Raw genomic sequence first — 27,308 nt, 5'->3', positions numbered from 1 at the left:
AAAAATCCTCAGATGTACCACCCCAGACGGCAGCCAGCCTGTGGCTTGTTTCTTAAGCCCCTTTCACACACCCCTTTCACTGGACGCGGGAATGTATCCAGCCCTTAGCCGGAGGAGCTGTATGTGAGAACACAAATGTCCAAATGAGTCGGACCAGACATGTGACGGACTTCATTCTGCCAACTCCCTAGTACAAAGTCCGCCTCATGTCAGAGTGAGTCCATGTGTGAATAGAGCAGGTAACATTCTGGAGAATCCACCGCGAGCAAGTGGGCATGTTGATGACGTTTCTATTATGTGACTGGCGTGAAACCGGAAGAATACAAATATCTGCCTCATACTCTTTTCCACGTGCCTGTACATTGCTTTCCACTGTTTAGTTGACATTGCGGATATGTCCAAATACATGCGTACATACAATACATATTTTGAGTCCAATGATCATTAAAGAGATAGCTAGCTATAGCTATACTGCCAAAACTTGTCTCTTACGATGATTAATAACGTTGGTTAGTAGTTTATTATCTGGTTAGTAGCTAGCTAAGCTGTAGCTATGTAATAGTGATAGGTATAGTGAGATAGATGAACTGGTGACCTAACATTACATAGCGAACAACAAAAACATACCTTATTGTTATAATAAATGTATAATTAATAATAAATTATGTGTACCGGTAGCACCATTTGGATGTCTATGTGTGATATTCTGTTAATCACCACTGGGATTTAGGACTGCAATTCAGGCACCTCTTTGTGAGGTATTGCACTTGTTTGCAGAGCTGGTGTCTTGGTGGTTGTGCTTTGTGCTTTTTCCATTTAGACCTGTTGGCCTGTATGTTAACCCTTCTTATTGTCTGGCGGTTTAGATTTGTGGACTCTATTAAAAGTACTGGAGCTCTGCACTTGGGTCTTCTGACTCTTTCGTTACAGCCTTCTCCTCCTCCATGCCACATTATGTACCCGTACCACCGAAAATACTTAAACTCACAAATACTTTAGGCAGTGGTGGGCCATCAGGGCCAGCAGGGCCTTCTCTGCTGGCCCTATAAAAAATAAAATCAAGTGTGTGTAAAATGTCTTTCTTGAGTATTTAGTTATCAGTTTCATTTCTGTAATGTCCACAAAATTGCTTATGGTTAGTTTTGTTGAGGTTAAACTGGAATATCCTACATCAAAAAAGTCACTTAAACACCTCACAGTGATTTCAGCCCACTGAGGCCAGCACTACAGATACTTCTAGCCTTTTGTTGAAAGACCATACATCTGATTTATAACAAGCATTAATGACAGAATCAGCCAATCAAATTTTGATGTTCAATGACAGGACGCCCTCTGGGCCCAGCAACGTGCCCAGTGCTACCCCCAATTTTCGACATGAATTTCCAACATATGAACTAATCATATTTGGATTTGTAGCCAATGGGCGTATCCTTTCAGATTTTCCCACGGCTCCAAGGTATTCTAGAAGACCCGCTCATTCGCTCAGACAAGGGACCTAGCTCAGTGCTAACTAGCGATTGATAGTCATGTCGAAAAATGGCTAACAGCTGGAGATGATATTGTCGCGGATTTTTTATCAGTACCCTTTTCAAGACGACTGTTCAATGAAAAGATGGACATTGTTTAAAAAGGCTGCCCAACCTGCAAAAGCAGGCTATGTTCGTCATTTTCAGGCTAGCAACTGGGAACGATACACTTGGCTTACAGGCTGAATTTGACACAAGAGGCACTACTGCTGGGAGTGCTTGTTGTTTGGAACCAGCAAGGGTGTGTGAAATTGGAAAGGCTACGAGAATCTTAGCTGTTTAACTGCTGCACAAAAACACCAAAACACAGCAGGACTTAACCCTTTCGCATGTAACTTATTTTATGCTATATAGCGCGTGTTAGTCTATGTAACATAGTTCGTTATGTTTTCTTTACCGTTATTAAGCGCATTGTAGTTTTCACCGCCCCATTTGCTATATTTTTTAATGTTAAATCGTTGTTTCCTCAAAGCTAAAATTAGCTATAATTTTTTCCAATCTCGTGTTCAAATCGCAAATTATATTTTGCCTAAAGTGCAAAAGTGGGCAGGGACGCCTCGTATTTTTCATTAGTGTTTTTTTTTTTTTGCTTTTTTGGGAGGTACAGAAGGCCCAGTTCTGATAGGCATGGTTCGCCACTGACTTTAGGTGATCTCATAAATACTTTTCACTCATGAGAATGCAAGTGGTGTCTAACTGGAAAATACCACGAGGAAATCTGGACATTTCTAAACCCGCGATGATTTCAAGCGACAATGTAACATACTAAAAATGTAATTATTAATGGGCGCATACTGGGTACTACATTGAAAAACAGCATGCAGTATACATTATATACTTGTGTAGTACGCAGTACACAGTATGCAGTAGGCGGTTTTGAATACAGCCACTGCGATTTCTGCAGCGTACTTTTTTGCATCATGTCCTGCCTCCTGCATGTCCAGGTGCCGCCCCTCACCCAAACCAAACCGTAGTATTTCCTGTAGGTGAGAACGCGTCTGTCATGGACAATCTCCTGTTGCATGCTACATGTGTGAAAGGGCAATTCCGGCCAAGTTGCAGACCTGATTCTCCGCACTTTGTGCAGAGTTCATATGTGAAAACGACTTTACACATTGGCTCCGGGCCCTCTGGCTGAGGCTCATCTGTTTTGGGCATGAGGAGGGAAGAGCTGCTTGATTACTTTGAAGTCCAGGGGTCTTCCCTCTCAGATGGTCTCAACCACCTATCAGTTAGCCAGAGGATGTTTAAAAGTTTAAATGCAGTTTTAATCATATGCTTCAGACTCTCAGCATAAATATTCACTATATAACAGAAACATGAGGAATTGTAAAAAATGTTCACTATGAAATTTTCTGCACCTCAAATCACCACCACTATCTCCCCACAGAAATGGAAGAATGATTACTGGTTGTGAATGAGACGTAAATTAAAAGACATACCTTTTTTGCTGTCTGTTGCTCCTTGAGTATAGAGGGAGTATCATTTTCAAATGCTGCGCACGTAATTCATAAGCTCCTGACAATGCTTGGCTTGGAGAGACCAGAACAATTATCTATGAAACTGAAAAAAGAAGAACTGTTTGTAATAAACACTACCCACATACATGCACTCACACACCACCACACTGGGCATTGTTGCCCCATGCTTTGTTCTCCTAGTTGTAGTAGTTAGCACTGTAGTAGTTAGCACTACTAGCACTATTTTTCCCACAGTGTCATAAAAGGGAGAATCCATTCAAACTGTAGTGATTTTCTTTTTTAGACATTTCATTGTGGATGTTTATAGCTGAGCTCTACTCAGGATATTCTTCTGTTTACAAGTAATTTCTTAGCATATGATACTGCCATGTCGTAAGAGCATACGTTCATATGTTAATACTGATTAATATAACAGGGGGCACAGCGTTATGGCAAATCATTTATCTAATTAACACAACATGGAGGTATACAAATAAATATCAAATCAGTGAGAAGAAAATAAAGCCAAAATATGAGATACGGTTAATGTGTTGCTACATGGCAAATGAACAGACAGATGGATACAATTTTGAGGTAAAGGCAGTTTTTTTCCAAATGTGGGTCAAAACCACAAGCTGGATACCCTTTGGGAGATGAGAAAAAAAGAGGTTGTAACAACCCCCACTTCATAATTTTGTTGTCTTGTATCTCTTAATATAGATCACGTCCTATAAAAAGAAACCTGTAATTATTCTCATCATGACAAAGCCTCCTGGATATCTAAAATGATCTGCCACTGGGACATTTCAGCCAGACCTGTGCTGCATCTGACAGTATTTTTTTTGCCATGTTTCCTTGGCAAACAAGCACACTCAAACTCCCTAACAAAACATAGAATGATCTTACATTAATACAATTGAATGATTGAGCATTGCATTTTGATGATTATTAACTGTCTCTGTATATCTATTTCTTTGCTTCACAAATTGACAGACACATTTTTAACTCTTAAAATATCTTAGGTTTTACAGGCTCATGTGTTGCTTTGTGTAGACTGAACTGACAGTTGAGATTTGCCAAGATTACAGAGGAAGACTTTTTTACTGAATGACAACAGTTAATAGTTCATGTTCCCCTATCCAGCTGTTCAGACTTACTACACAGGGACAGAGATATCTACTGTATGTCTTTATGGCCTTAAAACATAAACAGTAACTGAAAGCTAAATAAAATACTCTCTCATTCAAAGCTGAAATAGGACAGTACCGGTAACTTGACCTGAAGACACGTTTCTGTGAAGATGTTGTTCATGCGGTCACATCTGCCACCAGATCAACTTACATCGTCCTCTAGGAGGTCTCTTTCTACAGAATTGACAGAAGAGACACAGCCAGCCCCTGCTATTGGAGGGACCCCACTGGATTCATGCTAGGAGCCTGAATAAGGAGGGATGTGGCAGAAACTGTGGAGAGTAGGAATGAGGTCTTCACCCAGTTGACAGCACCTCTGTTGCCTCTCTTCTGTGGAATGCTAGGCAGGCTGACTTACTGCTAATGAGTTGGAGGTGGGCATGCTCCACTGAGTGCTCAGGAGGGCAGATGTTCTGGTGTTTACCCTCTTGTTTTCACCTTTGGGTGGCTGGCAGGCTGGAGATAAGAGTAACTGATCAGTCAGGGCACTCAAGCAGCTGTATTGTAGCACCTGTTCCAAAGCCAAACACTACAGAGCCAAAATAAACAAATAGGACCTAGAGACAAATTAATCCTTAATGTCTAAAATCATGCAGTCTAGAACAATGTGGTCTTATTTCAAATTTTTAAGTAGTTGATATATCTTAAAGGGAAAAGCAGTGAGAGAATTTGGAGCATGATATAGAACCTAGTCACAGGGCCTGTCATGTATTAAAATGGATGGTGTATGATTGTACATCTTCTTGTTATATCTTGAACCAAGACCAGTAAAGCTACTGTATAGCATATGTAATACAATTTTGAACCAATTTACAACAGAGTATTAGCTAGATGCTAATTTTCTGTTGCCCTTGGAGGGAAGAAATATTCCTGACATTATATTTATCATATAACTTTTCCCTGATTCATCACTGTAAATATTTGTAATCTTCGCAGCTTTTTTGTGCACCTACTGTATATTCTACCTACCTTGACCTAACATCTCTTCTGCACCTTCACAACACCTTTGGCTATGACTGCTATTCTTTTACTTTTGAGAAATGAGTTTCAATCAAAATACATCCTAACATATAAACGTTTACACTACATTCACTATGTTCATTCTTTAAAGAACTACTACAACAAATCATCTCTTTATTCAAATGAGAGCACCCCACATGAACACCCCACATTATAATTTGATCACATATTGCTTGTATTTTTAATTAAAGTACTAATGAGGGGCTACTCATTATTGGACTCATGCAGCCTATAGCAACTAAGAAAGGCCTCAAGGGTCCTTTTTCCTCTAACTCTCTCTCTTTCTCTCACGTGTGTGCTGACTGAGGGCTCTGACCACAGTCTCCTATCTTCTCCATTCCACTCTTGCTGTCTGGAACTGGAATATCCATTGCTACAGCTCCAGTGCAGCTGACTCTGCTCCATCTTGATGGTGTGTGTACTTGGGGCACAGATTATGACTATATTGCAGGGGAAACGTGTAGGCTGTTTCTCTGCTTTCATACATTTTTGATGCAACATTGATGCAATCTCAGATGACAAGAGATATTCATGTTCACCATTCTAATGTGTAAGCCCACAAACATCTTTGTATTACACAGGTAGGGCTAGTGTATCTGCATGTAATGTAAGGTAATGTATCTAAGTTTCTGTTGAAAATTTAGGATGTAGTCAAACTTCTAAAGGTACGGCATACATGCAGACTTGCTGGATTAACTGGGAGCAGTCTTTGTCATAACCACTGTTGTCTGAGGCTTGACTATCTGTAATGTATTGTCATGCTTCCTGCAGAGGCATCTGTCTCCCCAACCCCAATTCCCTCACACAAGAGAGCACCCTGAGGGGAGTGTGATTATGGAGAGGTATCAGGCAGACTCCAGAGAAACCAAGTAAAAAAGCCTACCACCATCTGTTTAGCCTCCCATCACCCCTTAACCTGCCCTGATAAGCACATGCACATGCACACCCACACGCACACACATACACGCACACACAAACACTCCTTTTCTGAGATTTCATGTGGATATGACAGTGGCTTGCTTGATGGTTGTAGCAACAATAGTGACGGATATGTATGCTCCTCCCACTCTGAAAAAGACGATATGCTGGTAGGCCCCATTTTCATTTTCTATATATATATTCTGTACACCTACCTCCTCTACCCATCTCCATATCTCCCACCTCCTTCTCCTCATCTTCTCTATGATCGACCTAGTTAACATATGCTGCCACTGCTGCATACTAAATTGCTTGCAGAGGGAGAATCATCCTCAGATTCAGTGCACAATTACAGCATCTTAGGAAGAAATGTTTGGATGGACCCCATACTATTACGAATGTTTTTGTGAACATGACACATTTTTTTTTCACAAAATATTGGAATTTTGTCCATCTTGTTGATGCTCTTCTCATTGCCATAGTTATGCTTGTTTTAAACAATTAGTACGCAATTCTAAATGCCAAGTCAGCACTGAATGTATTTTCCCTGAGGCCTGTCCATTCCCTTCTGGTCTCTTCTTCATTGCTCTTTTCATCTTAAAATCTAGTACACAAATAATATACCAAGAGTCCATTTTGGAATTACAGTTGCACTAATGGCTGAGAAAAAAGCATACAGATGGTTATTTTAAAAACGAGTTTTTGGTCACTTGAATCATTACTTTAATTTTCATTGTCAACATTTACCTGAAAAAAATTGATTTATTTATTCATTAATTCATCTATCCCTCTGTCTACTTGATTATTAGACAATTGCAAAGTGTAATGTACTCATGGCATAGAATATACATATACAGGTGTAGTTTGTTTAGGTCTTGCAGCCATTGGAGATGGGACAGGTGTGGGATGTGGGATGGGACAGTCATACAGGAAAGGGTGGAAAAATGGATAAGATGAGTCATCAGCCTCCACACCGCAAACATTTGCATTTCTAACTTTAACTGCCATAAATATTGTTTATGTCATTATTTTATACGTTTTGTCCACATATATTACTTATATAATTTATTTTCATGAATATTGATTTATTTTGTATTAACATTTCACCGGAAGTATGTTTACGTTCTGTGTTGTGCGGGGGACACATTTAGTTGGTGCAATCTCCTCCAAATTAAAAGGTAAAGCAGAAGTCTACGGCAGAAGCAGAAGATTGAGTTGAGGGTGAATTGCGTAGTTATCTTGAAAGATTTATGTTCATTCAAGTGGACTCATTCCCTCTTGGTTGTGTGCAGCCAGCGAGGTATGTTTGTTTACGTGTTTTATGTTTAATTGTGCATAATTATTTTCTACAGTTTGTGTATGATACAAATGCGTGCTTGTTCTGTACACTATGTATTTGAACAGTTCGACGGTGGATTTGATGGTGAAAGAAGTGCAGTTAAGAAGATTAAATCCATCAGTATCAGAAGTACTGCGGAGTCGTGTATTTCCTGGAGGGAGTGATACTAACATTCCAGGCAGAAGGTAATCAGCTATGACAGCCCAACAATTCGCTGCTTTCTCTGCTTTCCGTCTACCCTGCAATCATGTCACACACTGGGATAAACATCTGAGACTCCCTCCCTCCAGAACTAAATCACAGTTTAGTAACTGTCAGCAAATAAACAGCTATTCAAGATTATAGCTATTCAAACATCATGCTACTGTATGTTAATCACATCATTAATGGTTGGGTTTTGCTCTATTTTGCCTTTAAACATTTGGATGGGACAGTATTGTTGAATGGTAAGGTAATTAAATATGAATGCCTTTTTACATGCAACACAATAAGAATAACTGCTGGGCCTGATTTAAAAACTTAAAAATTTTAAAAAAAAATTCACAAGCAGTCCTGTGTAAGCTACTGAAATATTTGGGTGTAAAAATGTTGCTCCAACAAGTACAGCTTTTGCTTCTGTGGGCTTCTTTTGTTTCAGTTCCAAACAGTTGTCACAATAAGACCATAAAAATAAGTATCACACAATCACAACTAAAACCAAAATCTTTTAATGCCATTGACATGATGTCAAGATGACAAGATGTCATAGGTATAATGAGCTATCCTAGTATTATGTAGTTTTGTGTTTGAATACATTCTTGTCTTTCTAGTAAAAGTAACTGTCCAAACCTAGGAAAACAAGCAAACAAATTACAGCAGAGGAGATGATATACAGGTGCTGAGTTCAGGCCAATCCAGTTTTTAGCTACCCATTCATCTGGCTACATGAGGACAAGGGCTTCTCTTCAGTGAAAATGAAGGATCCAAGTATAAAACAGACACAAACCTCAAAAGAGCTGTGAATTAAATATAGCCTACCAGATAGTTGAGGCACACAAGGAGCTATTGTGAAATATGTAATTATAACATCAAACTACAGTATATTTTTAAAAAGAATATAAACACAAAATGAGTGCTCAGAAATCATCTTGCGTAATCTCCATACATGTAATCAGTGGAAAAGTTATTGAATTCTAGAAATGAAATAATTATAGATTGTACAAGTTTTGTTACTTATATCAAAGGACACCAGCTGTGTGTATGAAAACAGTCTGAAATGATTATAGTTCCTAATGTGAATCAAAGTGTGCTTATTTTATTAGAATTCCTCAGCTGTATCAAACTGTCAGCTATGACATCCAGTCATTTTCACATGGCTCTCTGAAATGTAACCAGCCTCTTGACTTGTTACATTTTTAATACACAAGTCACTACTGCATGGATAAACTATTTTTTATTGTTGTTTAATCCCATCCTTGTACATTTTACCACCACATAACATAACATTAAGTGTTTTAAGCAGCATTAGGCCTACATTCCCAAATATTGCTGAGGTGTGTTAATTCCAGCATTGAATAAAGGTAGATTTGATTTCATATTTACTCCTTGTGACGGAGTGCCGTCACTACGGTTGAGTATGTGTTCTGACTGCCATACTAATGAGTCTGGGTCTTTGGCGCTGCGGTCAAAGTTGCATGGCTGGTACCCTGTAGACTCAGGTTTGAGGCCAGGTGGGGTGACTGCTCTCGCCCTTTGCTACAAAAATGTTGTGGGGTGAACAAGAGGTGATAATAAAAAGAACTGATGATGTCAAAAGGTTGGATGAGGTGATGATGGTTTATTTCACCCAAGCCGTGCCTAGTGGAAGTACACTAAATTAAAAGAAATAAAAAGAAAAAAAAAACAAAGTATAACACAAACAAACAAAATGCAAACAACAATTGCCTAAGCAGGTCAAAAGAGAACACATCAATTATGCTGTGATTCTCTCTATACTCTTTGCCAGCTCCCTACTGACTGAGTGTTGCTCTTATAAAGGCAATGTGCCATCTTGGTCTGAACTACTCAGAACAAAATAAATCAAGTTACTCAACAAAAGCCATAATCCAATAAATACTGGCATACAAATATCACTCTGTCACATCAAAATTGTTTCCTGGATATTTTTGCTCTTTATAAACCAATACAATTAAATCATAAAAGATTAACCAGCAATCACTCGAAACTTCCCCATAGTCATCTCCCATGTTGGTCAGCCCCATTTGTCTTCTCTTTCCCAAACCTACAAGTCCCATCAGCCCCCAGTCCTCGGGTCCTTTGGCTGATGGAGTCCGTCCTGCTGGTGCCCTTGGATGCACAGGTAGGCCCTGTTTCTCCCCAAACCACAACCATTTCTTTGATTGAAAAAAAGAGGTGCAATTGACAAAAATATTGTCCAAGATTAGAAATGCTTACATTCAGTTGGCCACCCTGCATGTTAAGACATTACACCTGTCCTTCTTGATTTATACAGTCAGTGGTTTGGGTGTCTTTTGGGAGGAGGCAAACAAAAGAGCCGGTGAAATACAATGGGGATGGTAGATAGTACCATGATATGTTTGCCCTTCTGCTTAGTTAGCCTAAGTTCATGTAACGGACATGCACTCCGTTACACTCCTTAATAATTAGTCTATTTTGACAGATATTTTTAACATTTCCTTTAACTAAATACCATCAGGATTATCTGTCAATTTAATCAGGTACAGAATACTGTTAGTTTTGATTGTGAATGTTTGTGCATCCCCTATTTGATTACTGTGTGCTCACAAATCTCATCTACTGTGACTGTCTGGAAAAAGAAGAAACATGCAAGCCGTCACCACAGGTGCCTACATCTGTTCATTGCTGGACAGATACAGAAAGATGGAGAGCAATTGTAAAAAGTAAGCAGTGTTGCTGTATTCCAGATTGCACGGTGCCAGAAACAGAGGGCCCTCAACCAGGAAAACTCCCATTGTTAATGTATTATGTACTACAGGTACAATCAGCATCATATATAGGCTGAACCTTTTAAAATCTCACCTACATCTTAAAAGTATTTTCTTTGATGTAAAAATATATTAGTGACCCTCACACATCTACTCACTGCAGACATTAAAGGACACTGGAGATAAAGGTCATTCTTATTACCCTTTGTTACATTTTTCTGTTTTACTATTTTCTGTAAGCTTCAGTTTTTCATTAAATTGTTTCGAAACATCTAATGTGCACATTGCTGTTTTTGCCACCCTAGTGATCCAAAATACTTTTTTCTCACAGTTTCTGTACAAATAACCCAATATTCAGTGTCAAAACAATTTGACTCTTTATATTATGACACTAAATATTGAAATGTAAAATTTTTTACAATAGGATTTTCAGCATTACCATTGCTGAACCATAAAACAGAAATACTGTTGAACAAGAGGACAATTGGTGTTAGTAAATAATAAAATAAAACATGTAAATGTACACCACATATCTTGAAACAAAAAATCTGTGGGCTGTGTCTTTAACAGCTTCCTTTAACAGTGCTGTCAGACTTACTCTGCTTCTCGTTGATATTTTTGAAGCTTTATTTGACATTCAGCTCTCAGCAAAACATCTGGTGTATTTTGTAAAATGTTCATCTTGGCTATAAAGTGAAATGTGATAAAAGAAGGTACACTTCAACATCTTCATAAAAGAGCTAAACTTAGACTGATGGCATGGCTCTTGTTTTTGTACTTATTTCTTTAACCTTGCCTCTGGGGTGTGCGATCTAAGCACAACAACATGAAATACAACCGAAAGGCAATGTTCTATGGTAGACGTCGGCACGCGACTACTCTCAAGTCTGCGAAAACATTCAGAACTACTGAGCCCCCGCTCCCCTAAACACACACACACACACACCAGCATGCCCCCAAGTTGTCTCCGCATGACCCCAGCAACAAACAGAGGAATACGGCCATTTTTCTTATTGGTCATTGTCTCCACTGAGCAGCTGGCTGAAGTAATCTGATCTGGAGACATAGAATTATCTGCTCGGTCCCAGGATCACAGGTAAATTGCGTAGGCTTTATCATGACAACGACGGCAGGGACATAAGATGATTTGCGATCGTTCTTATGGCGTGAAGAGGGAGAGTTCTGTGCGTGCCTACAGAGCCACGCGACATAGCCTTTATTATTGTAATCAGCACATGCCTTTGCACTATTAGGTGAAAACACTATATTCTTCACGCACGTTCATCCAAAAATCCAAAAAAAAAAAAAATGATGGACATGGAAAAAAACATCATTTCCCCGCCTCACATTTAATGTCACGCCAGTGTTTACGTAATTGCACATGCAACACGTTTTGTTGGTGTGTGTCAATGTGAATATGACATGGCATAGGCTACGCTGTCTTACATCCAAATTTAAGTCTCATTTGTGAAGATGGAAGGGGCCGAAAGGGCGTTCGTTCTGTTCGTATTCCTATGGCAACACGATTCCTCCAAAACAGGTGTGTGTTCCACTACGCCAGACTCGTTACTGTGTCGGCATAGTCAACTGCAAGGTATTAGATTAGTAAACTAACCGTATTATTTCTGTTACCACTCTTATCACCATGGTGTTATGCATGGATCATTTATGTTTTCACGAACGACAGTATGGTTCTTCATTTACGAAACGAAGAGTTTAGCTTCCCTCACCATATGGCGATAGCCATTCCGTTACAGGTCCTTGAACATGTTTCCAGTTTGATTCAAATGGAGTCTGAGGAATATGTTAGAAGCAGCACAGACACATGCAGTTAGGAGTAAAAAAACGCCATTTGGTTCGGAGCAGATGGTCGGCCAGGGGGCTGGTCATGCCCTTCAGATAGAATCCCCAAGGGTTCCCTCTTGTATTCAAAATCAATGAAAATTAAAGCGTAAAGAAAAGATGAATAGTCAGACCTCGAGTCACTCCTTTGTTCATTGAAGCTACTGGTGGGCAGGAGTTAAACTACAACAGCCCCCTATAGAAACACTTAAGTTAAACAGTCTCCCTATAGTCCACCTTCTGAAAGGAGTAGAGAGTAAGAGAAAGGCGCTCTCTGTCAGATTTCACCAAGACAGAATCGCGTGGCATAAATTAAGTTTGAAAAGGATCAGTGTACAGGATAGGATTGTAAATATTCCACTGTGTCGTTCAGTTACCTTTGGTGCAGTTGTGAAAGAATCAGCGCCATGACAGTTTCGCAAATAAATGCCTGAAATCTCAGGAAAGAGCTGGGGTAATGCTTTTTTTTCCTATGTGAGTTCTCGTACGTCTTTTTTTAACTAGCTCCAAATGAGTGACTTAAGATGGTGCCTGTGCGACAACATTGTTAGGGACACCGAGTCAATCTGAACATGAGAATATAAATGATACCTCAATGTCTACCGGGTGTATTTCGGGTAGGCATTCAAGTGGCAAGGGAGATCCTCTGATAATTCTGTGTATTAAGTAATGTTTATTGACCTGCATTCGAAGACATAGCACCACAAACTCCGACTGGGGTGTACAGACTGATGTGCATACCGTAATTATGATTTCATTACAGTATTTGTAAGCATCAGGAAACGCGTACAAGAACTGGGTATGTATACCACGCATCACTCATCTTATTTGAGAGGGACCAACAATTCAGGCAGGTTTGTCTCACCATTATCAGTCAAGTGATGCAAGCAAAGATTAGGCTACCTTATGATATGCGTCTCGTTGAGTATAACAGGTTAACGAAAGAAACACCCATAAAGCATGAACTTGTCAGAATACCTCCAGAGAGTGATGCAAGTCCCTTGTCTTTGCTATGCATTAACCTTTCACTAAAAACTGAAATCCTGTTTCAAGTAAGTGATTAATTAAGAACCCTAACCTCATCGTTAATTTTCTGCGTTGATCCAAGAGTTCCGAATCACATATTAAAATTAAAATTCTGTCATATAACTTAACATTTCGAGTGACAGCTAATATGCTCAAGTAAAAAAAAAAAAAATTATAATGCAAATGTGTTTGATAGTTGAAATAACAAGGTGACGTAAAGTTGTTTGCTTTTTGGCTGGGAGGACTACTTTTTATAGTTGTGGCAGCGTTCGCCGAGTGGAGCTCTTTCTCCTGTTATATTGTGGAAAGAGCAGGTGCTGCCTCAATTATCATACAGCTGAGAGCACAAAGAACAAACTTCTCCCTCCCTCACACATAATGGCAGCCACGCGAGCGACACACACCACCCCACTTTTTACTACCTCGTTACAGAATGTAAAAGGAAAAATCTATTATAATACAAACTTAGCAAAACCAAAACCTTAATATGGCTCTTAAAGCCCAAAGCCCCGGACAGAGTCGTAAGTCGTAATATAAAATACTTAGGACGAAACTCTATGTTCTATATTATTGTATTTGTCAAAGAGGGTGCAGTTAAGGTATATTGTATATTGGTTGGGAACTTTCACTCCAAGTGGCAAATTCTTGTTGCCTGCGCATGTGTAATTGCGTGTGTCGTGGTGTTTTTTTTTTTCTTTTGGGGGGGGGGGGGGGGGGTCAAAATGACAACGTCCCCCATCCTCCCATATTTTGTAGACTTATTTGTGATCTTTACCTTCAGGGGCCCTTGAAATTATCTGGAGAAACATCATGTTATTTTATTAGTATTAATTATTGCGAATCATTTGTTTCTTTCGAAGCATGTATTATAGTAAGTAGCCTATATTGCATATTGGAAATTAGTTTTAAAATATGTTTTGAAAATACTGAGAAGTAATATAAATATTGTTTCCAAGTATCGGAATCGTTTAGAAACGGATTCGAGCTCTTTTTTTTTTTGGAAACTGTCCTTTAAACCTGTTTGTAAGAACTCAAATTCGACAGTAAAGGTAGCTAATTGTTTTACACCTGAAAGTGAAGTATGCTGTAATGTGACTTTTGCATGATGAAAGGATGTGACAAATTCTTATGCTTATAAATGGACTTGAATGTAAAAGGGAATGTTTTGTTTTGTGCCGTGGGGAAGGGTTGCACATTTTACAGCTCAGTGACCATTTGGCGATCTTTTGGGAAGGGGCTGGGAGCGGGGGTGTAAAGTGTCCCTTTGTGACAGCTCAAGCCAGATTGGGGGGTAGCTCATTTACATATTATTACCATAGCAGGCAGCAGTCTCTATATAAGTGCAGGCAAGCGGACTAGTGCATCACACACACGCATAGTTTCATGTCGAGTGGAAATCTGTCAAAAGGGCAGTGAGAAAGTGATTTGGATCAGTAACATCGCTGCTGTCAACAAGCAAGGACGAAAGTAACATAGACACATCGAGTGTCTTCATCTTTGCAACTCCAAATCATACTGCAATACTTTTAATTGCGGGCTTGGAATTATCGTTTGCCAAGGAACTTTATTGCAAAACTTCGGCTGACCACCTTCTCTACCAAGCGTTGGGGATTACATATACTCATTAATCTGTCAAGGACGGAGACGGCGTGGTTTATGCGAGAAACTAATGTAAAGACGTTTTGAGGGAAGGAGAAAGTTCTCGGTTTCTAACTGAAGGCAGGGAAGATCTGAAAGACTGAGACTGCTGAGGGATATTAGTTGAGCTGGGACAAAGGTTGCCCTAGCACGAAGACTCTAAACTATTTATTCAAGATTTTTACCAAAATGGAACGCCAGTTGTTTATGACTGTTTCTATCTTATGTGTACTGATGTACCAGGTAATGCAACAGTATCGCACACTTTTAAAAATAGATGTTTACCTTGGGTGCTTGCAGTGTAAATGTATTAACTTACACCCACAACATCTGTCATGTGCGATATTCAACACTGGTCTACATTTGTGTGCTCAAACCTTACAGTTGACATACAATTACATAAATGTATGCATCTTATCTCTACAGGGTTTTTGTTCTGGCGTTTTCGAGTTGAAGCTGCAAGAGTTCCTAAACAAGAAAGGAGTGTTAGGCAATGCAAACTGCTGCAGAGGAGGAACAACGTCTGGCTTCCAGCAGTGTGAATGTAAAACATTTTTCCGAATCTGTTTGAAACACTACCAGGCTAATGTGTCTCCTGAGCCCCCATGCACATACGGCGGCACGGTTACTCCAGTGCTCGGGTCCAACTCTTTTCAGGTTCCAGAAACAACATCGGACAATTCTTTCACCAATCCAATAAGATTCTCCTTCGGTTTCACATGGCCTGTAAGTACTCTTGCATTGTACTGACGTACGCTGTTCCCGTTACGCTTTAATGGTTTTGATTATACATTCACGGAAGTCATGAGCAAATGGAAAAAATACTTTGCTTGGGCCAAACCGAGGAACATTGGCAAGTAGACGGTCTAATTTAAACGTTTGCAACAAATGTTTTTTTATCGGGAAAACTTCAGTGTGGGAAACTTCACATCCTGGGAGCTGGTTGCCGAAACGTTTCATTTTACAGCATAGAGTAGGTATGAAACTCGAGAAATTAAGCGTAAAGGCCGATGACAACGGACTTCCAATAGATTACTCGGTCTGCCTTTATATATTAAAAGGCTATAGACTTGAGCTGGCTTTGAATATTGTTTTTTTTTTTTAATTTTCCCCACTGTATAACAAAGGCATGTTTATTGAACATACCACCTTTCTGTTCAAACAGGGGACATTCTCTCTAATCATTGAAGCTCTTCACACCGATTCTGCAGATGATCTTTCAACAGGTAAGACAGAGATGCTTTTATATTATATTATATATATATATACCTTTTCCAGTTAAATTACATTTGTTTTGATCATTGCAGAAAACCCCGAACGGCTGATAAGTCGTATGACCACTCAGAGACACCTCACTGTGGGAGAAGAATGGTCCCAGGACCTTCACACTGGGGGAAGAACGGAGCTCAAATACTCCTACCGCTTTGTCTGTGATGAGCATTACTACGGCGACGGCTGTTCAGTGTTCTGCCGTCCACGAGACGATGCCTTCGGTCATTTCACCTGTGGAGAGCGTGGCGAGATTGTCTGCAATTCGGGATGGAAAGGACAGTACTGCACAGAACGTAAGTAAATTATGTTAACCCAGTCCGTTTCCACGACCACTTTGATTTATTTATTTATTGATAACTGTTGCTGTTTGTATGTATATTTTACATCGCAAGCCGTGGGAAAATGCTTTAAAACGTAAACAGTATCAAATGATAAAGGCTGACCGCTTCAAGTAACTTTATTTTTCCTCTTCACTAACCGAATTATTGAAATTGGAGGAGTTTTCCGAATAATCACGCGCGTGCCATGGATTAAATTCAGTGTCTGATTGGTGGTTTTGGAGAGCGGTTAGTGCTGATTGGTTCAACTGGTTGAGGTATTGTTGGATCGGGCAGCTGCTGAGTGAGAGTAGACAATGGAGCAGCTGTCCTGCACTGCAACCATACACACCAGCTGTCCACTCTTATCTGCACCAACTCAGGGATACTAAGGGGAGGAGTTGTGTGCACAGACTGAAAAAAGGACTTCTGACCCACAGTGAGGAGAAAAAGGAGCTTTTGTGTGTGACTCTTTTGTCTGCGTGCAACTGCATTAAGCTGAAAGTTCTTCCCTGGTGATAAGGAGAGCATATTTTCTTGGTAATAGCTAATGGGGCCACCAGCTCTTGGAAGTAAATTAGGATTTACTTAAATCAGGATTTACTTATAAGGCTCCACTGAAAGCAAATATAAACAAGAAGACACATATGGTCAAGTGTTTTACATTCCCATGGTTTTCATGTGTGCTTGTATGTTTGCAGCAATCTGTCTCCCAGGCTGTGATGATGAGCATGGGTTTTGCGACAAGCCTGGTGAATGCAAGTAAGTGAGACCGCTCTTCTGTGGAGCATCACTTTCTGCTGGCTCTGTGTTGCAAAAATAGAAAGATCAATAGCATTACCATTGTCAAGCCTGATTTCCATGGAAGCTCAGTGAAGTAATCTCTCTCTAATAATGAAAGCCATGTGTGGTCTTGATTCTTGAGTTTGCTTAGTTTGCAGTTTTTTTATACATTCTGTTATACATTAATGTGGCAGGTGCCACATAATTACATTGCATAATTACATTATTACAAATTTTTACAAAATTTTACTAGTATGTCAAGGTTAGAAAAATTCAGACACACCCATGGTAATGTTTTAACCCCTTGGCAGATGCAGAGTGGGGTTTAGAGGACGTTACTGTGATGACTGCATCCGCTACCCAGGATGCTTGCATGGAACCTGCCAGCAGCCCTGGCAGTGCAATTGTCAGGAGGGTTGGGGTGGCCTCTTCTGCAACCAGGGTGAGTCCCGTTTGTCCTGTGCCAGCAATAAAAACACATTTTCTTCAAGTTCATAACAAGATTATTTCTTACTACCTATGTAAGGTAAGTAATCTCAAAACTCCTAGCTGCCTATTCTCAAATTTAGACCATGTCTGCGTCATTCATTTTAGGATTACAAGGGACTGACCCACATGTGGAATTTTATGTTTCAGATCTCAATTACTGTACACACCACAAGCCGTGCATGAACGGAGCCACTTGTACCAACACTGGTCAGGGGAGCTACACCTGCTCCTGCAAGCCTGGCTTCACTGGGGCCAGCTGCGAGACTGAGGTTAATGAATGTTCTGAAAACCCCTGCAGAAATGGAGGCAGCTGTACTGTAAGTAGCATTAGTTTCATGAATATTTTCTATTTGATGTTCTCACCAGTGAAAACAGATAACTCATGGAGTGCAAAATTAGCCAAAAAGAAGTAAATGGTTATGGGATGTACATATATCCTTGTTGAAGAACACTATAATAATAAACAAGAAAGACTTATTGAAGTTGTACATGCTCATGGTCAGATATTGAAGCCCACTTTAGTCCCATTCTGTCATTTGCATTTTTAGCACCATATAGTACAGATGGTATTGCATATACTGTATATTTTAAATATATTTTTGATCTTCCCAGTGGCACTAGATGACTCTTATTTTAGAATAGATGATTCTTACATGCATGTTTGTACAGTTAGTTTTATTCCATTTCAGAAGTTAACATCACCATTTACCTGCAAAGGCTGACTTGTTCACCCTATTTTTGTGAATGGTAGAATACTTAAATTAGGATGCTAGGTGTGCTAAGTGTGTTCTGTTTTTTGTTCTCACAGGATCTTGAAAACACTTACACTTGTGCTTGTCCCCCTGGTTTCTATGGCAAAAACTGCGAGCTAACTGCTATGTCCTGTGCTGATGGCCCATGCTTTAATGGTGGGCGCTGTGCTGATAATCCTGATGGGGGATACTACTGCCAGTGCCCCCTGGGCTATGCTGGCTTCAACTGCGAGAAGAAGATTGATCACTGCACCTCCAGCCCGTGTTCAAACGGTAAGATCTGCTAGGGTCTTACTGTAAATTGACCGTGTAAATATATGCCTAAGTGGAGCTCAAGGACATGTCAGAATGGACATTAAATCATGTTTCCTCTCAACCCAGGTGCTGTGTGTTTGGATCTTGTCAACTCATACCTGTGCCAGTGTCTGGAAGGATTCTCAGGGCTGCACTGTGAAGACAACCTGGATGAATGCTCCATCAACCCCTGCAAGAACGGGGGCACTTGTCAGGACGGGATCAATGACTACACCTGCACTTGTCCTCCAGGATACATTGGCAAGAACTGCAGTGCCCATGTCAGCAAATGCGAGCACAATCCCTGTCACAATGGGGCCACCTGCCATGAGAGGAGTGGCCATTACATTTGCGCCTGTGTTCCAGGCTATGGGGGTCGCAACTGCCAGTTCCTGTTGCCCGAGCAGTCCCAGGGCCAGCCAGTCTACAATGACCCCAAGAAGTACCAGGAGGGACGTGAGAGCACCTTCCCCTGGATGGCAGTGTGCTCTGGGATCATTCTGGTGCTCCTGTTGTTGGCTTGCTGCGCAGTGCTGGTGGTTTGCCTCCGTGTGAAGTTGCAGCGTCAGAGCGGGTTAGCCGATAGCCAGAATGAGAGCGAAACCATGAACAACCTTACCAACAACTGCCAGCGGGAAAAGGACAGCTCAGTCAGCATTATAGGGGGTGCCCCGATTAAGAACACTAACAAGAAGGTGGACTTCCACAGTGACAATGGCAGTGGAGAAAAAAATGGCTACAAAGTCCGCTATTCTCCCGTGGATTACAATCTGGTGCATGAGCTGAAGCATGAGGACTTATTGAAGGAGGAGCCAGAAGGAGGCATATCAAAGATCGAGTCCAAATATGAAGCAAAGTGCGAAGCTGTAGACTGTGAGCTACAAGAGAAACACAGAAAAAGTTTGAAGAGGTAAATACCTTTCAAAACACACTTTTCAACATCTAAAGCAATGTGATGCCCACTCATTGGAATCTGACATTATTGTAAAGCTGATCTCTTATATTTTTCCCTTCTCTTCACAGTGATGCTTCAGAAAAGAAATGTCCAGAACTGATGTGCAAGGACACAAAATACCAGTCAGTGTATGTCATATCTGACGAGAAAGATGAATGTATAATTGCAACTGAGGTGAGCTGATTATGCTGCTTCTGTGACTGTGCTTTGAAGATATTTTATGTGTAAACGTTTCAGGAAAAAGCATTTTGAAGCTAAGTGCATGTACTCCCTTCTCCTGTGCAGGTGTGATGAAGCTGTGCCACGATGAAGCTGTTGCTCGTTTGCTCTACGGGAGGTTTTACTCCGTTGAATGCTGCTTAAACCATAGGGAAGGTTTCCCTCATGTGGCTGCTGCTCTGGGATTAGGACATTGAAACTGATATTCAGAATGAGCTGGTTCTCTCCTGAAGTAAGCACAGTGACTACATCAAACAGTGGATGTTGGGCCATACTGGCCCCGCACTCAAGGTTTTTTTCCAGGAACGTGCGTAATGGTCTTGTTGCACTGCCTGTAAGGACAGTTTACCTCATAGCACTATGGAATGTTGCTTTTCAAAGTATGTATTTTACACACAACCTATGACGTGATCACTATTTAAAAGAGGTCTGCACTACCTGTAGTGCGCATTTCAAAGTGCTTTGAGCCAAACTTGTGATTTTGGTTCAGAGATGAAAACACTGCCCTTAAAGGTTTGTTAAAATAAGGTTTGTTTTCTTTTTAATTTGTATTTTTTATTTAATTTAATTTGTTTTGTTTATGAATTAATGTATTTTGTGGAGTTCAATTTCATAATTTAAGTTCAATTTTGCAAATATGTAAAAAGGCACTTCAGATCTATGTGACTTTTTCAACAGATGTATTTAAGAAGGATTGTACAGAATTGTTACTGGAATTGTTTCATTACTGTTTTGTTAAAAACAATATTTTTTCAAATAAATAATATTGATTGTACACTTGAAGTGTTGTATCTGTTAAGAGGGATTTCATATGGACAGACCATACTTGCATAAACTGAAGTCCCATTCAGTCAGGGTAGCCTTTCCAACTCATTTAATTTTAAAATCCTTTCTCTAATCTATTGATGTAACTATGTCTTTCTGGAACAAGCGGAAGAAAGCATAGGCTTACTTTGATTTCTGAACTGTCCCACCCCATAATTGCAAATTACAGCCCTGGCTATGATGGCAGGTTAATTTTGAGAAAGAAAAAGCCTAAATTGACATTAATGGGTTTGCAATTTGTGATGTGGGTGGATCAAAGTTTTGATTTAGTTTAAAACTTGGAACACTTTCATGTTATTTGGAGGTGAAAAGAGCTAAACAAATTTGGTTTGGGCTTTGGGACTGTTTATTATTGCCTTTCTCAAAATCAAACCTGGAGAGCTTTTAACAGATAATTTTAGTAAAGAAATAATTTTAAACCCATCAGTGATGTCAAAATCACATCTTTAAATATTTTTAATTCTGTCTGAATTCAGATATCACTAACTGAGCACTAACTGCTGTAATGCAGTTGTACATGCATCAGCTTCCTCATAGTAACAATGGCAAACAAAACTTTTCAATGATGACACACATAAGAAAGTATTAACTGTATAAGCAAACAATAGCAAAGTCTCATAAGGAATCAAGAACCCTGGCAGAAATGCCCTGCTCATCAGATGGCACCTGTTCAATTTTTCAGATCTACAGCCGAATGTCCCACACCAAACCATTTCAGATTTAAAGCATTGGCATAGACCATAAATGGAGATGCAGTTGTTGCCACCGCTCCTGCACAATATATATCTGGGAAGAGTTTATCCTGCTTGTGATGAATCAGTACAGCTGAAAACCCACTCTGATTAATACACTGACCAGCAGCTGTCCAGATGGTGACTAGCAGGAAAAAAGCCTCACATACAAGTCTGGAGTGTGGCTTGGGGATGAATCAAAGGACATGAAAGAACAACACAATGCCAGAAGTTCTTGGCATGGGGCTTCCATTTAATGGTGTAAATGTGGGGCACATTTTCTCAGTTTCTCAATTGTACATGTGTTTTAATGGAACAGATTGAAATTTCTTTGTTATTTCACCATTCTGATGAAAAAGTAAGTCTTAGACCAATGAACATTATTTTGAAGCACCTCACTCATTATTATTCAGCACTACCGATGGTGTTGCTTATTAGTCAATAGTACATATAACTTTATAATCCTCCCCCCCAAAACACACACACACACACACCCCTCCCACCCTCCTTCCACCAGTTTGATGGCCATGTCCAACAGGGGTTGACAACAGCTGACATCTGCCCTGCCCTTGTTGCCACCAGGCTGGTTTCATAGGCTTGGTACCCAAGTCAACAGCATTACCATGGAGGAATGAGATCAATAAACATGAAAAACACTGAACTGGGAAGATAAGATTCTCCTCTTTCATCTCTTTCACCTTCGTAGATCCTATTACTTCATGGGAAGGAAGTGGAGACAGTACATGTAGCAAAGGCAAAGATACTTGTCTTTTCCTTCCATGCCACTGACATACAGATTAGTCAACAGACAACATAGTTAAACAGAGAGGCAACCCAGAGGCAACAGGACTACAAAACAAGATCAGTAATTCAAAGCCCTTCACTGTTGCTTTGGCCTCATATTAAACATATTTTTCTCAGTGGGTGGGGTATAATTTGTAGCAATTTATGGGGAATACATCTGACATGCATATACTGTAAAATAATATTTTAAAAAATAAACAACAAAAAAGCAGCATTGTTCCCATGATCACAAAATGTAGCGCTAATAGTACCTAAAGCAGCCTGTGGAACAAGGCACAAATGACAAAAGTGGTCCATTGTTTTGAAAGCATGGCATCATCTTGCCATGTGCTCTTTTTTGGCTCTGAGAAATTTGAACAACTGGATGTGTGAGCTTTTTTGCTGATGTCTCCACACAAAGACTGGTCTCAGATACTCTGCAATGGTTGAGGGATCTGTTCTAACAATCTCTATCCATGCAGTAGGCTGCAGGCTGCCGCCAGAACATGTATCCAATTGTACGTAAGATATTAGATTACCCACTAAAATGATAAACAACCTCTCTATAGCCAAACAGGTGCACACGATTCGCAAAACCCAGTACCGAGACCCAAGTGAGTTCAGTCATAACCAGGGCGAAGCGACATCATGCTCTGACTATTTTAATGATGCAGAAAAGCAAATGTTCACAAATGAGACCTGTTTTCAATCAGCACCTGTTGTTTTTACTCTAACACTTTTTTATCCTTCTCCTGAGCACAATATGAGGACTGGGTGGGAGAAAGTAACATACTATTACTCATTTTTCATAAAGATGAAAAAGATTAATTAATTATAATAATTTGGATGCTTCAAGAGCACAAACACTTCTAGGAGAAAGGAAAATGTCACTTGAAAATTCACACAGGAGAGTGAACATGTAGTAAGCAGGAGAACTCATTTATAAATATTTTGTATAGACCATTTTCCCTAGCGTTTATTTTTCCATAGAACAATTACTGGCATTAGCCTTTTAAATGAACCTGATGATGCATACTAAAATCTTATATGTAGGAATGACAATTAGCCTTAATTTGTTTGCACATGTAGCATAACAGTCTTTAGAAAACAAAAATTCACACTTGAAAGTCAATATATCAAATGATCAAGGCAATTGCCAGAATTATACTGGATCTAAAAAGTCATAATCAATGGAGTTTATTTACAATTAAAATTAATATTTCTCATAGGTTTATCAATACAAACATCCAAGTTCAAAAGTTTGCTTCATGCAAAGTTTGAATGCAAGAAATTTTATCCTGCAAATATTGTTAATGTCAAGAGTTTTCATTGTATAATTAGGTTGAAGTAGAATCAAGTTATATTTCCAAACAAAGTCCAAATATACAATTGTGACTATAATGTGTTTGCATTTGACACTGGTAACTGTTTTAGATAAAAAAAAAACTTAAATATTCGATACTTCAGGCATAAAAAGTCAGTAGCATCTTCTAAGGACAGACTTTGTTTGCAACACAAACATTTGATAATCTTTTCTACTTCGCTCCAAAGTGGACAGAAGCCAGCAGCTACTGTGAACAGTGCCCCTGAACTAGAGAGAACGAAGTGGCTCAGATAGGAAACAGCAAAACGTATTTGCCTGTATTATACTACTGCAGGACAGTTGTTTTCACATACCATGCTAAGCTTTTAACTTAACTTTTTTCAGCCACACAATGGCTTTTCGCTGAGTTGGAAAATATCAGGAGACAGGCCTAAAGCAGTTCTTTTGTTTCTTCATTCTGTGTAGTCCTCTTTCACTGCTCAGCACCTGATGGCCAATATCTTTTTATCTTTTTTCAGTTATGTGTCAAAAATCGAACAAAGGTTAGTGATTAATGCCAATATGCCACTGGTTGTGGAATAAAGAATGTGCTCTTTGATTGGAATTCAAAGGGTTTCTATCCTTTGTCACCCTGGTGCCAGCTCACATCCAGGGTTTTCATTATGGCTCACCATTTACTTCAAATCTTTATATTCCCTGGTATAATTTCTGAGCAAGTGCGACATCTAAACAGAACTGTTTTTAGTTGAGAGTTTTGTGATTTGGTGTATGTGAAGTAACTGCAGGAGTGCAGCTACTACATTAATGTACAATATGTTTGTACATGTATTTATGCTCAGAGCAACTGGACTGGAGTATACAGGAGAAAGCAACTTGAAAGAGAGTTTAAGTTAAGTTTAAGGTTATAAAATATTTAAATTATTATTTTGATATATTTATAATGATAGCAAGCCATGATGGCACAAGTTACATAACTGCATAATTATGACAAAAAGGATTTAACTTGTGCAATCAAAATGCTACCTCACAGGAAGACTATCAAATAAATATAGAATGTGCTATGCTGTGTGAAGGCACAAATCAAAATCATTGAAGAAGCCCCATGAAGTGTCAATCCACAATCTTTCCAGTCACTGAAATTCAGTTTAAAGAGGAGAAAATTGAACTGAAATATAATTTTGTGGTTTTAGACTGGATGCTTTTCGGTCATTTGATAGTTCATCTCCAGACACAATTTGGTGTTGCTTTGAATCCTTCCTAGGAGTCTGATCCAATGGGATGCTTTTGATCTGGAGCTGTTGCACTTGGAGAGTAACCACAATGGAATCCTCACAGTCCTCTTACAGTATTTTGTTCTGTCTCCGTGATCTGCATAGGTTTCCCTAAACATACTTTGCCTCAAGCAGCAGTGCCAGACACTATTCTACTCTAAGCACATGTATGACTATTTGTCATCTTGGATATTTAGAAAGGATAAGGTCAACCTAAAAATCAATACAATAACAGAAAAATCTATTGGCAGTTACAGGTACCTTGCTTACATCAGCATGGACCATACAAGAAAACAAACAGAGGGCTCTCAAACACATCACAACTCACAGAAGAGCAGATGATAACTTCAAGCAGGTAGTATAAATTCTGATCTGCACTTAAGAGTACACTTAGTTATAAGTACACTTACAATTTATTTTTAGGCTTTCTATTTTACTAATTTATCATCAGCAAAGAATAGCAAAATGGCCACAGAGTGACCGGTGACCACAGCCCCCCAACAATTTCAGTTTCCTAGAATGTCCTTCACTGTCTGCCTGGCTTTTTGGAATGACCAACACACACCTGGAAATTACAAATGGACAACACCAATTGTCCCTGATCATCTACCTGAAGGGAGTGGGTGACCACTCTTTTAGCTTCTGAAGGCCACACTTTATGCAAGTTTTTCTTAAGATTTTTTTTGTACCTGAACAAAGTCTTGCACACTGTCACAATGTGTTTCCTGGCGAAATATAATTATAAGAATTTATCTTGACCTTCCTAAGGGGCAGATATTGTATCACTTCTCATTTGCTTTGTAGATGCAGGAAAACATACAGTGTACATGTTTACATATCATAAAACCACATTTACACTGCTGAGTGTTTACTAAATAAATTAGGATTTGCTACTTTGCTTAAATTAGGTCTCATTTGTTACCTGAAGGTGTCGAGAAAATTGTGTTCATCAGAAGAGTTACTTGGTCTAAGCAGTGAATAGGCCCAGCATTTCTTTCTTTGCCATATTGATTAATCATTTGGTTTCATGTTCATCTGAATGGCTGGAATATTTTGTTTATTTAGGAGTTTTCCATATGGACAGAATAAGTTTATGTTCATATTTATTAGAATTAACAAGAAAGAGGCTGGATCATTGGATAATATTGAACAGAGGCTGTTTAAGTTGTGTCAAGATGGGAAGTTGTTTCTCCCCTATGAGCTGATTAATCTTGTCAATGATTTTCTTGTTTGTTTTCCTTTTCTATCTCTTTTTTCTTCTCAAGGCAAATAGGAGTGAAATGATGGTGCACAGCCTAGACACTAAATCAGTGCCTCTGCCTTCACTTCTGCTTGGATTAGTCAGTATAAAGCTGTCTTCTGCTGCCAAACCCTTCAATGGCATGCTAAACTTCAACAGATTGTGAGGAGAGGAGAACACAGGGCTGAGAAAAGGGATACAGCTTCAGTGATGACCCAGTCTTTGTTCCTTCATTGTGGTCACCTGTCACTCCCCACAATGCTGGGACACCTCCCTCCTTTTTCAAACCCTGCAACCTGGGCCCTTAGATTTCAGTCAACTGCGCAAATTTAGGATTTAGGGTGTTGCCAGGGAAGACCTGAGAAACAAAACTGTATGGTGAAGAACCATACAGTTCTGATACATGACCCTCTACCAGTGCTTGCACATTTTCAAGTATACAACTTTGGACATCATTTATATTTTGAAGCATTTCACAAGTTTTTGTGTGGTAGTTTGATTAATTGCTATTTTTTGAGTGTTTAGCTATTTATTTAGGACTGAATTTGGAGGACATATGTGCAAAGTTTACCAAAACATTTTACTTTCAATATGTCTAAAATTAAACCAAAATCCAGGAACATTTCATGTCTACTTTAGTTAAGAGTAACAACATGGTTTTCACACACAACTTTCATCACCCATCAAAACTCCAAATGATCATTCATCTACCATCACATGCAACAGACATAAACACTGCTCCCCTCTGTCACAAGATGTTTGAAAAGGTTGGATCTTTCAGATCCTTCACTATCCCAGTAAAGCAGTAGTAGTCTTCCAGTACTCCACAATTCACATAAGTGTAATGTGGTGGACAGCAGGGAACAACAATGTTTTTGCCTTGTATGATTGTCATTTCTTTGCTGTGAGCAGTGCCAGAGAGAAATAGCCTGTCACTGAAGTCCTTGCACTGCCCTCAGCCCTGGCACAGTCCAGAGAAATGACACAGAGATAGTACTTGAGTTCCTGCCAAAGGGTTTCTTGACTATAATGTAGACTCACCATCCAGCAAGAAGGTGACTGTGCAGGTTATACCCAAGGTATATTAATAATGGGGTTTCTCATCCTTAGACCTTTCAGCAACTATTAACAGCCAAAGTCCTGCGTGCC

General features: G+C 39.5%; 1 protein-coding gene across 2 annotated transcripts; it reads left to right on the top strand.

Moving 5' to 3' along the window:
* The first annotated feature begins 15,093 nt into the window (after positions 1-15,093).
* LOC118783300 (delta-like protein D) lies at positions 15,094-20,072 on the top strand. Of its 2 annotated transcripts, XM_036537105.1 has the most exons (11): positions 15,094-15,147; positions 15,331-15,630; positions 16,070-16,130; positions 16,212-16,469; positions 17,195-17,255; positions 17,588-17,718; positions 17,913-18,082; positions 18,574-18,790; positions 18,899-19,721; positions 19,835-19,940; positions 20,052-20,072. In XM_036537105.1, exons 1-11 carry the CDS (start codon positions 15,094-15,096, stop codon positions 20,055-20,057), a joined length of 2,187 nt encoding a protein of 728 aa, XP_036392998.1. In that variant the 3' UTR covers positions 20,058-20,072. The 2 variants fall into 2 exon arrangements, with proteins under 2 accessions (XP_036392998.1, XP_036392988.1); XM_036537095.1 differs by lacking the exon at positions 20,052-20,072 and having other exon boundaries at positions 19,835-19,949.
* Positions 20,073-27,308: the final 7,236 nt, after the last annotated feature.

The sequence above is a fragment of the Megalops cyprinoides genome, chromosome 1, assembly GCF_013368585.1.
Source record: "Megalops cyprinoides isolate fMegCyp1 chromosome 1, fMegCyp1.pri, whole genome shotgun sequence".
In the NCBI taxonomy this organism is placed as follows: Eukaryota; Metazoa; Chordata; class Actinopteri; order Elopiformes; family Megalopidae; genus Megalops; species Megalops cyprinoides.
Note: the sequence above shows the minus strand (reverse complement) of the source record. Positions and strands in the feature narration are given on the sequence as shown.

Bases quoted from the DNA above. Each gene is read 5' to 3' on its own strand.
- LOC118783300 (XM_036537095.1), top strand. From the start codon at position 15,094: ATGGAACGCCAGTTGTTTATGACTGTTTCTATCTTATGTGTACTGATG. The intron at 15,148-15,330 runs GTAATGCAACAG...TTATCTCTACAG, and splicing joins TATGTGTACTGATGTACCAG to GGTTTTTGTTCTGGCGTTTT. The intron at 17,256-17,587 runs GTAAGTGAGACC...ACCCCTTGGCAG, and splicing joins GACAAGCCTGGTGAATGCAA to ATGCAGAGTGGGGTTTAGAG.